The 11,823-nt window shown below is 37.1% G+C and overlaps 2 protein-coding genes across 2 annotated transcripts in view; both read right to left on the bottom strand.

Annotated features, from left to right (window-relative positions):
* The window catches only part of LOC116723212 (protein mono-ADP-ribosyltransferase PARP4-like), a 44,701-nt gene extending 37,324 nt beyond the window's left edge, over positions 1–7,377 (bottom strand). The window contains exons 1-12 of the mRNA XM_032567957.1: positions 7,286–7,377; positions 6,631–6,757; positions 5,590–5,809; positions 5,296–5,347; positions 4,433–4,511; positions 4,257–4,361; positions 3,185–3,343; positions 2,232–2,369; positions 1,985–2,155; positions 1,088–1,239; positions 452–583; positions 80–178 (exon numbers count right to left, since the gene is read on the bottom strand). Of these exons, the coding sequence (XP_032423848.1) occupies positions 80–178; positions 452–583; positions 1,088–1,239; positions 1,985–2,155; positions 2,232–2,369; positions 3,185–3,343; positions 4,257–4,361; positions 4,433–4,511; positions 5,296–5,347; positions 5,590–5,809; positions 6,631–6,756 (1,433 nt within the window). The 5' untranslated portion in view covers position 6,757; positions 7,286–7,377. The remainder of the gene's footprint in view (positions 1–79; positions 179–451; positions 584–1,087; positions 1,240–1,984; positions 2,156–2,231; positions 2,370–3,184; positions 3,344–4,256; positions 4,362–4,432; positions 4,512–5,295; positions 5,348–5,589; positions 5,810–6,630; positions 6,758–7,285) is intronic.
* A 982-nt stretch (positions 7,378–8,359) lies between these two features.
* Positions 8,360–11,722, bottom strand: LOC116723719 (transmembrane protein 50B). The gene is made up of 7 exons (XM_032568815.1): positions 11,485–11,722; positions 10,916–11,103; positions 10,712–10,824; positions 10,290–10,357; positions 10,081–10,173; positions 9,726–9,783; positions 8,360–9,177 (listed from the first exon to the last, which is right to left on the bottom strand). Exons 2-7 carry the CDS (start codon positions 11,015–11,017, stop codon positions 9,132–9,134), a joined length of 480 nt encoding a protein of 159 aa, XP_032424706.1. The 5' UTR covers positions 11,018–11,103; positions 11,485–11,722; the 3' UTR covers positions 8,360–9,131.
* Between the last annotated feature and the right edge of the window lie 101 nt (positions 11,723–11,823).

Consider the following 11,823-nt stretch of genomic DNA (forward strand, 5'->3'; position numbering starts at 1 on the left):
AACATCTGAAACTGTTCTAACGTCGTTGTTTTCACACCAATAAACATGCAAGATGGATGAAGTTTGTTTACAAACCAACCTCAAAGCATCACCGAAGTAAATCCCGCTGCCAAGGTTCCCGACGTCCGTTCTCGTAATCCCATGATGCTCCACTCCCACATGGGGAAGCAGCAGACCTCTGAGGAACCAGATAGAGGGTCAAACTCGTGTTTTCACACATACATGAAACAAACGATGCCAAAGTTAACTGTAGCATCGTTAACTAACTAAGCATAAGTTCTGTTAAAGCCCTAAACCAACAGTGCATTTAGTGGAAGCTAATGTTAAAGCGCTACACCAATCTCATATTTGGTGGAAACTAATGTCAAAACATAAACGTATGTTTATTTATTTTAAATAAATAAATAAAATAATATAGTTTAATATTTTTTTAGCTCTGCCCACTGCTCACCTGGACATGATTCCTACAAAGTTGCTGGGGCTGGATGAATGGAGGAGGGGTTTAACGTTCCCGATCTCGCTCTGAAACGTTTGAAGCTCCACCGCTCTGTTGACCCGCATGATCTGCTGGATCTGCACCGACCTGAAGACACACAGAGATGTTTGTTGTCTTGTTTCCAAAAAGGTTTATGTTGAGGATCTGTACCTTTATTTATTATTAATTTGATAACTTGGCTGCAGGTTTATGTATGTGTGTGTAAATATATGTAGGTGTGTAAATAGGTATATATTATTTATGTATATATGCAGGTAGATGCGTATGTATATATGTGTGTGTATGTATTACTTTCATCTGGTTCAGGAAATATTATTATAACTATTATTATTATTGTTGTTTTTTTGAAAGGACACTGGAAAGAGGAAGACTATGTATGCTATGAATTAATGAATGGAAAAGGGGTATCATTACATAAGTTAAACTTTATCATACTCCTTTTCAGACTCAGTCACTGAATAAGTGGAGTATTTACATGTATTTGAGTATGTAAATTTGATAGTAAGGTATTGTATTTACACTTAGAAACATGAAAGTTTTTATTATTATTATTGTGTTTTGTTGGTGGAATATTTGTCTGAAATAAATTACCCGTCAGCCAGCAGGGCGGCGACGTTCTGAAACACTGAGCTGCTGCGGGGAATGGCTTCGATGTGGCAGCGAAGAGCGCGGTACTTCCCCACGGAGGACGGCTTCGGGTCGTTCAAGGTCATCTCGCTCACATTCAGAACATCCCGGATTAACTGCAGGAAAATCAATCAATCAAGTTAGCCAAGCATTGGGGGCCTGCAGGGGGCGCTAGCTAGAAAGATGGAGGGAAAAGGAGAAAAACAATTTGCTACGATAAATATTAAATAAGTCACAGTAATAAATAAATAAATTAATTGACTGACAAATTAAAATAAGCCCAATAATTTATATTTGCATAATTTATTATTTTTCTCTCATTCAACCAAAATCTGGGTTACAAAAATGAGATTTTAGTTGTCTTAGGGCCTCCAGTCACTGCAAAATCTGTTGGACAGTTTATCGTCCAACAAGATTTGTTATCATGACAGGCTTGATATTAAATATTAATTATTTTCTTATAATAAAAAGAGGGGATTGTGGTAAACAATTTTATTTTTTACTCCACCATAGTTGCTCTTTGCCACTGATTCAGCATCTTTGAGTGCCTTGCAAAGTGCTTTATAAATGGCTTTTTATCAGGTAATGTATGACACAGACATCATATTAATAATGTCATAGAATATTATCTGATAATAAAACTGTCCACTACACAACTCATGGCCAACTGAAATCAAAGGACATGAGGCAGCATTTAGATTAAACAAATGTAAAAGTTATTAAACAGAAAGAAAAATACTTTCTAATGTTGATGTGTCTTTACGTATTTTGTAGCATATTCAGGCAGAAGCTAATGCTAATCAAAGTGTTTGGGAATCTCTGGTGTAAAAATCCCACCATAAAGCTGTGCGTTAGCGGTACCTGACAGAGATCCAGCTTCTGAGACAGAAACCTGGCTGTAGGTGACTGAGGTCTGGGTTCCCGGTGAGGCAGCAGGGTGAAAACCTCGTCCAGGAGGGATGACGCCTCTTCCTTGTTTCCCTCCTTCAGTTTCCTCTGCGCCTGAAGCAGAAGGCCTTCAGCTCTGCTCACCTGAAATAGCAACAGCTTCATCAGGACGGAGCCTCGAATCTGACCCTGATTTGCCTGCAGATCAGTGCAAACCCACATCGTTCAGGCTGAGTCTGGAGATGGGGACTCTGAGGATGTTTCCAAGGCAACCGAGAGCTTCAGTCCACAGCAGCTCCACAAACGCCGCCACGTCTGGGGACAACTCATCGGAGTTCAGTTTCTCCTCCAGCAGCAGCTGAAGGTCATTCAGAGAGAAGATCAGAAACATCAAGGTCAGCAGGTGATTAAAGGTGACCTATTATGCTTCCTGGAACAGGTTAGGATCATACAAAACATGTGCATTACACTTTAATGCGCAAAATCGTTCTGTGAAAATGAGATTTTAGTTGTCTTAGGGCCTCCTGTCACTTTAAATCCAAAAAATCTGCTGCTGACCACATCCCCCAACTCAACATTTACACTCAAACAGGAAATTGGCTGCAAACAGATGCACAATTATTCAACCATACATCTTTGAAAAGCAAAAGTGGAGCCTCCTACACAACCAACAGGAATGCAGCAATAGTTTTTGGTCAACAACAAAATTCTTGTCTTTTTCATCAGCCATTGTACAGAGCACACAGCAATGAAACCAGCTGACCAAATGTGCTGGAGGTTCTCTTGGGTGGCTAGGTGACAGGAGGAACTCTGATGGGGTTGCTAGGTAATGAGCAGCACCTGCTGATTTGTGACTATATAGTCAGAAGCTTTTTGAAATGCCTCATTTTCAAGACACCAAAAAACATTAACTCATTGCCAAAAAACTGATTTTTGTAACACTTAGAAGCAGTTTAGACCCAAGTGCAAGAGCAAAAATTTGCAAAATGTGATTTGCACAATGTTGTACATTTAGGCTAATACTGCCGATATGGCTGGTAACTGATTTAAATTATGTGTCATGGTTGTTTGAAAAAGCAGGGAGAGGAGGAACTGAATGTTGTTCACCCAGGGCACCTAACAGGCTAGGACTGCCCCTGCACAATGCCACATGTGGTGCAGCGTGTATCAGACCTGCTGCAGGGGAGCAGAGCCCAGGTGTGGCGCCTCAGCAGGTAAGCTGCTCATCCTCTGCAGCTCAGAGCGATCCAGTTCTTCACTCAGCACCTTGTAAACGTCCAGAGCTTCTTCTGAAGTGGACAGGAACACCAGCCGATCCATCACAGCTGTCTTCTGTTGGAAAAACCATTTAAGACTGTTTTGTTCCAAAATGATTTTAAGGAAAATCCAGGAGACAAAAAGCAGAAACATTTAAGAAATAAGTCAGGAACTTCTGATCTGATTCAGCTTTTGCTAAAAAACTGTTTCAAAGACACCAAATATTTGGATCATTATGCATCTGTTGTACTGGAACACTGAAATGAGGAGAAAAATTGATCATTTTACTACATATGCAGGATTAAAACAGCCATTACCTTATCCAAATGTCAAATTTCTTTGTTTTAAAATCCTATTGAAAATATTAATTTTGCACACATGAGCCCTGACAGTATGATGGAGAATTAGGATCATGAGAACAAATAAAACAATACGATATTGAGAATAAAGCCATAGAATAACAAGAATAAAGTCAAAATAATAAGAAAATAGAGTAATACAAGAAGAAAGTCAAAATAGTTCAAGAATAATTCATAGTAATACCAGAATAAAGTTATATTTTTAGAATAAAGTTGTAGTATTCCAAGAATAAAGTCATAGTATTATCACTGTGTGGTGGTAATTTTATGACTTTATTCTTTTATTTTATTTATTCTTTACTTTCTTAGCACAGCCCAAATCCTCCGTCGTACTGACTGAGCAGAGCTCATCTGACGACTTAATGGTTTCATACATAAACATAATATAATGTATAATCTTTAAATATGTCTTAATTGTTTCATACATAAACATAATATAATGTATAATCTTTAAATATGTCTTAATGGTTTCATACATAAACATAATATAATGTATAATCTTTAAATATGTCTTAATGGTTTCATACATAAACATAATATAATGTATAATCTTTAAATATGTCTTAATGGTTTCATACATAAACATAATATAATGTATAATCTTTAAATATGTCTTAATGGTTTCATACCTTCGACACCACGTCGTCCTTCAGGTATCTGGCCACACGATAGCGCCGTCCCTGCTCACCTTTGGCGCTCTGCAGCTCCAACACGCAAAACCTGCTGCCGTTCTCCTGCAGACAAACCTCCATCAGTACGAATCCCAGCTTCAAAACAGAAATGGAGGATAAAACTTCTCCTTCACCTGTCCGAAAACGGAGTACTTCGCCACCTGGAAATCATCGGGGAATGCTGGGAGAGCAGAATCCGACTCTTTGTAGATTCTAGGTAAAATAATGAGTTGAGGGTTAAATGACAGTTTTAATTTCTTGCTAATTATTTACTAGAAACTCTGGGTGACCAGTTCCAGCCTCAATATCGGTAGTTTGATCTGCAGTATCTAATAAGTTAACAAGAGAGCTCACCGTCGCCCTGTGTGGAGGAAACTACCGCAGAAGACAGGATCAACGTTAGCTCCGCCCACTAGCTAACGACGGCTAACGCTCGTTAAATTAGATATTTCAGACCAAACTAGAGATATAGAAGTCATTTTCCTCACCTAGAGTTTGTGGTAAATAAACTGAAACAATTTAATTATACTATTGAAGTTATTTTTTGCACTTTCCGGCGAAAATGTTGACTTTAGAATCATAGCTAACTCTGAATAATTTCTATTTTCTTGCTGTTTCAAGCAGCCAATCAGACTTCAGGGTTTCTATTTAAATCGCTTCACTTCCGCTAAGTGAGTAAGATGGCGCAGGTTGACAGTTTAATTTAAACATTAAAAAATTATTAAATAATAAAACAACTATTAAAACACTTATTTAAGGGACATATAATTAATTCTATATTTAATCATTTATTTCCAGTTTAAAAAAATAACGATGCATTAAAATAATAATTTTATTAGTTATTTAATTATCATAGTTTCACTCTCCAAATCTCCTTTAACCCAGGACGTCTATAGCCTTTATTGTAGCTTTCAACCTAAATCTCCCCTGTGAAAGTCAGATAAAAAGACTTAAATTCAGATTAAGTCAGAAGTTTGGATGATGATGATGATCCCACCTGAACTTCTGATTGTTTTTTTCAACAGCTGGTCCCTCTGATGAGGTCGGACCTTCAGAAACAACAATAGACACAGAAACACATTATTATTCCAAGTCTTAACTACAATCTGCAGGTTTTTAGACAAAGATTGTTCAATAAAAATGCTATGGTCAGGTCCAAAACACAACATCTTTCTCTTAGACTGAGGAAGGAAAAATATCAGAAAATTAAATTCCTGTCAGTCTCTAAACCTTCACAAATGATTGTACTACTTGTAGCCCTTCTACAATATCTTTGTACATGTTTTGAGACCTTTATAAGTTAGTGGAGCTCTCTGCGGTGACTTCCAGGGAGGAGGAGGATCTAGAGATGATGAAGTGTCCATCTTGTACTCGTCCAAAGACAGAAGAACGCCTCTCTCCACACATTTATACAGATAATCAAAGCCGACCACCGGCGTCTGGTTCTTCTGGATGCTGCGCAGCCTGTTGGAGCTCAGGTTGGACAAGTCGGAGGTCACCACCAGAGAGCACTGTGGGAAATGTAGGCAAAAATGTGACACTGAATTTCTAAATTTAAAGTAATTGGTTAATAAATCCATTTTGGTACAAAGCTCTCAATAAGTATTGAAATGGATATCATAAATACAGAACATTTTTATCTCAGCATGCCAAGCTGCAGTGTAAATTTTAAATAATAAATAAGTTAATATTCTAATTTTACTCCATATTTTTGCAAATCACAACTAAGCCAAAGTAAAGGCTGTGAAACGGGTCAAGAAACCAGCTACTAAGTGTACAGTCAAACGCTACCAAGTGTACAGCTACAGCTTCTAAATGTGAAGCTAACAGCTAGTAAGTGTAAACCTTAAAGCTACTAGATGTTTAAGAGATGCATTAAGAGTAAAACTCACAAATACTAAGAGCAAAGCTAACAGATACTAAGCATAAAGCTAACAGCCATTAAGTGTAAACCTGTTAAAGGTGAAGCTAAGCACAAAATGTAAAGCTGACAGCTATAATAAATAACCAGATATTGTTGGTTTACCAAGAGTAAAGCTAAAAGCTACTAAATGTAAAGATAATAGCTACTAGTAACAGCCATCAATCCAGACATTGTTATCCTATTAGCTACTAAATTTAAAGCTAATAGCTAAGCAGAGTGTGCAATTTAAAGTCAAGATAACATAAGCTAGCAGTTACTAAAGCTTTAGATATTTGAGCAACTGAAGCTAACCACTTTTCAGAGTCTGGTTTATTACCTATAAATCTTGTATTATCTGGTTTATTAACACTGTTAAAGATTGTCAACAAAGGTTTACCAAAACGCTCAGGTAAAAATGGATTTTCCCACCTGTTTGTTGACTATGAAAGAAATGCTGCCTCCATTCAATGTCACTATTGATTTCAGCTTCTTCTTCTCCTTGAAAGGCAAGTTTTTGAGCTCCAGAAGAACTGAACAGTTGTCAAACACACCCATACTGCCCAAAGAGAAGAAAAAAACAAACAATAGTTAAACTCACTTTGGACACCCCTTCACTAAACTCTTGAAAAGCAATTGATTCAAAAATAATTGTGTTTTTATTGGTGCATGATGAACACCAGAAGACAGTTCAACCTTTTAGAGAAACAAAACAGCTTAACTAGCGTTAAACTAAACATTTAAGGGTCATAATAAATAAACAGCAGATAAAATCTAATCTTTAATAAACTAATTATTTATCAACTCCTCGTGTTGTTAACAAACACGGGAGTGAAGCTGCAACACCGAACGGAATCTCTCCTGCAAAACACCTGAATCTGAAAACAAGAATGAGGTGAAATCACGGAAATAAAAACCGATTTTCTTCGCTATTTCTGCAGCTTATTGATAAAATGCCAGATAGTTTTTAATCTTAAAGTAGGACGATCTAAAGTTTCCCACTGCGACATAAACAATTAAAACACATTTATTTAATCTTAGCTAACATTAAAGCTCAGAGAATGAGTCTTTGGGTTGAGTTATTTACCTGACTTGACGAAAGAGTTCAGACAATTTTATTTCCGGAGAAATTTCTGCTCCAGATGTTCGGAAAGACAACAAGGTAAAGGCAGCGACACAGACGGCTACATCCGGTTGAAAAGACTTCAAAATAAAAGCCCCGAAGAAAAGGACGATTTAATAACCGAAATCTCAGTTCAACTGAAAAACAACAAACGTTGGGGCCAAACCGTACCATCAAAAATCAGAATTACATTTAAACACAAATTTTTTATTATTTTTATTCAAATTGAAAAAACTACTTTAACTTATTTTCGTTTTTAAACTGAACAATTCATATTTTATGCCACTCATGAATCATGGTTGAGGGCTGTATAAATGTATTCTGATTGGCTGTAAATGGCCCCTGCAACGCACTGTAAACACCCCGGCTACTAATTTTGTTCAGAACCGTCAGAAAGTTGCATAATGGACCCACATAATTGAATTAGCTTTAAATTAATTCAGATTTACTTCCAAAACATTGTTTTTATCTGTAATGGTCTAGCTTCCAACATTTTCTTTAAAAAAGGCAAAGAAACTGTTTATTTCAAGGTAAAAGTATTAGATTTATTTATCAACATGTACATTTTTTTATTATTTCAAGTAAATCGTCATCAGAAAATCACAACAAAAAGCACTTGGCTGGTTGTTGAAACAAACATTTGCTGCTTTGTTTTTCATATGGTTTTTACTGCGTAAAATAAAAGTAGTTAAATTAAAAACGTGTAAATGAAAACCTGACTTTCCTGACAGGAAGTGACCTCACCTTCGCTTACTGTAGCTTTACAGGTAATCAGCTGATTTCCTGCTTTGGTGCAGGACTTCCAGTTATTGTCGTGGAGCTGGAGCTCCATGCTGCCCCCAGTGGAAGAGAAGCGCAAGAACACACAGCTGATGTTTTCTAATCACGGCAATCAGATGGAAATTAGTCTTTATTTCATCCTTTTACCTTTTTTTACATTAATCTGTTTTTATTTTTACTTTGTGTTCACGTCTGCATCTTTGGATTGTAAATCAGTGGGATGTATTTGGTAAAACATTTAAACAAAGATAAATAAAAAATGTTCCATATTTATTTGAAAAAGACAGAACAAGCTGTTAATTTTCCAGAATAACCCTTTAATGACCAACCTCTTCTTATGAACACTGACTCATCTGCTTCTTTAAGCAACAGGATTAATAAAAACAAGCATATCCAGCTTAAAAAAACAATACAGGAAGATACAAGATCATTAAAAACAACAAAAACACATTTCTATTGTAATATCGGAAGAGAACAGAGATAAATGCTGTTACCTTAGCATTCACTGAACCCATTCATTTAAATAAAAATAAAAACTAAAGTCTCTACAGCAGCAGGCAGATGCTTTATGAGTACAAAAATCTAAATATTTACATGTTAAATAAAATTAACATAAATAAAACAACAGAAACTGAAAAAATAAATGTAATACTTTAATTACAGCTACAATTTAAAATGTTCCAGTGGCTTCAAAGTTAATAAATTACCCCCAAAGTGACGATAAAGAGCAGCTTCCAGATTTCCTCAGGAGAACCACAGAAATAATTCTGAACTCCTCTGTTCTCCTTCTGTTTCCCTTTAAAATATAGAAAAATCAGCCTGAAAGTCGCTCCTTAAAACTTTGTAAAACACTAAAATTATCCCTTTTGATATCTAATGTCAACATGTGAGGCATTAAAATCTAATTCTCATTTTAAAAAACTATTAAAAACATGCTTGTATTTCAGGAGCGGGGACATATATAAAGACGCAGCGGTGACAAAGTCAGATGAAAAAAGTAAAAGGTGAAGACAGCCGGACGGCTCGCCGGTTAACCCCAAAGGTTTTCTGTGCGGCCGAACTTGTAGATCAGAGAGCTGCAGAGAAACACTGTTATTGGTTATTCAGGCATCTCAGTACGGTGGCCCAGAAGGGTCAACAATAGGCAAAAATACTGAATTTATGCTAAAACAAAAAGTTATGCAAAAACTGGAATAATGCTAAAACATTATTCCAGTTTTTTAAAATGGAGTTTATCCTAAAATGGAATTTATGCTAAATCAGAATTCTATGCTAAAGCAGAAATTATGTTAAAACCAAAGTTCTGCTTAAACTGAAGTTATTCTAAATTAAAGTCATGCTAAAAGGAAAGCTTACAAACTTGTTAGCATAACATAGCAAGTTATGCTTAACTTCTGCTGTGGCTTTTGCTGTAGTTTAAACTTTTTGCTGTGTTGCAGCTTTTAATTTTGTTGACCTCTCTAGGCCACCTCAACTTCCTGCACCTTATTTCTATCTCTGTGTTTTCTCATCCGCAACAGTTCAAACAGTAACTATTTCTAGCTTCAGGTCATTAAGCTGCTTAATGATGCAACAAAAACCAGGAGCCGCTTGACTTTACATTTTAGTTCCAGGTTTTACTCACCTGAAGAAGATGAAGGTGTTCTGAAAGAACACGGCCAGACCCGGAGCAACATCTTTCTCTGAGAAAAAGGGAACGTTACAAAGTTTTTTATTATTTTCAGACATATTATTGTTGAAAGATTCTTGTATACTGGATACCCTAATGTTAAGGTTTAGAAAAAACTGCTCTCACACAGTGAGTTAAATTTATGTTGTGATGTTTTTTTCTCTTCAACTCTTAAACATGGTTTGAACCGTTTTTTTTTTAAACATTAATTGGTAATTTACACAGAAACCCGTTTCTTTATTAGTTTTCTGTCTGAATAAGAAAAATAACAACAAACAAACAAACATGGAAGAGATGGAAGGAAACTTACTTGGCATGACGTACGCTCCGAACAGGATCCAGATGGAGCCGATGAACGACCCAAACATCATCATGAAGCCGATGAAGAGCCAGAGACGAGCGCCTGGAGTTCCAGAAACACATCAGGTTTAGAGGGACGCGACCAAAAACTGTTGGCAGCTTTACCTTGCCCAGTGATCAGAACCAGAACCGACCAGAACTAAGGCTCAAACAGCTCACCTGTCCGCCCAAAGCAGCCCTCACCGTACGCGTCTCCTCTCACCTGGCCGTTGGAAACGGCGTTGATCCTGGAACAGACAGGAACAGCGGCGGCCATTACTAAACACGACAGAACGCTCTGATACTGGTTTTACTGGGACAACAGTGGCAATGGGTTTATGCTACTAGTGAGGTCATCCAACCATCCATCCATTCACTCATCCATCCAATCATGGTTTCATCCAATCATGGATGAACAAACCATGTCTGTTTGTTTTTATTCTTCTTATTCAGACAGAAAACTAATAAAGAAACAGATTTCTGTGTAATTACTAATTAATGTTTTTTAAAAGAATCCATCCATCCACTCATCCACCCATCCATCCACTCATGGTTTCATCCATCCATCCATCCATCCATCCAACAGTTATTTTGTTCCTCACATGAAGAAAGCGATGGTGGAAAAGACTCCACATGTGTGGAATGAATGGTTCATCATTTCCTGAGATGGGTACATGACTGCAGCATCGATCATGATCCACCAGCCGGTGAAGAACTGCAGAAAAACAGAAACTCCGCTCAGAAGCAGGAAGCCATGAAACCAATAAACTGTTGTCCAGTTTAAAACCCATCCGGGTGCCACTAACCAGGAATCCAGCCACCACCGAGGCCACAGCGTTCCTCCGCTCTGCCCAGTCAAACCGGTCACACTCCGGCCAGCGGAAGTTATCCAGGAAGCCCGCCATCATCCGCAGGGTTTTCCTCCCACCGATCGATCCGTCTCTTTGGCTCGGTCCGAGTTTTCTTCCTGCAGCTCCTCCAGGAAACCGAGGCTCTGAACATATGCATGAAGACACTGAGCGGTTTAATTTACCTTCTTAATTTCTATTATTCTGTCTCTGAAATTGAAGAGGAGCTACAATAAATAATAAAAGTAATAATAAAATAATGAATTTATTATTTTACAGTAAATGACTAAAATCAGATTTCAGCCTAAATGAAGCGGCTCTCAGTCAGGGTTTAGTTTCAGTTTACAAAAATCCTTCTTTACATTTCAGCAATAGAAAGCGCTACTCATTTAAAAAAAAAAAGAATATTGACACACTTAAATCCATTATTAGAGCTTTTTAATTGGTTTTAAAATCAAACGTTTGGTATGTCGGAGAGACAATCTGCTTCATAATGTCAACATGCAGCTTAATAAACTACTACTCACCTTTATTTACCCCGATTACCCTGAAATATACTCTGATTACTTCAAATCAAATACGGGTGTTCCTGCTTCTCCGAGTCATCTTCCTTTCGGTTTGTTTATGGTTGGTGAAACAGCCGCAAGCGGCGCTTCCGCCCCCTGCTGGTCGATAGTGTAACTACAAGGGCTTTAAACAGGAAAATGAGATTGATCTAAACTGTCCTGCCTATGAAATAAAAATAACTATCGTTTAATCTAGACAAAAATAAAATCTAATAAATTACGTTAAAACAAAAAGCTAAGTACTACTATTAAGAAATATACTGCTAAAAGATAAAATAAAATATACCGCAATTAAAACAC

The sequence above is a fragment of the Xiphophorus hellerii genome, chromosome 7, assembly GCF_003331165.1.
Source record: "Xiphophorus hellerii strain 12219 chromosome 7, Xiphophorus_hellerii-4.1, whole genome shotgun sequence".
NCBI classification, from domain to species: domain Eukaryota; kingdom Metazoa; phylum Chordata; class Actinopteri; order Cyprinodontiformes; family Poeciliidae; genus Xiphophorus; species Xiphophorus hellerii.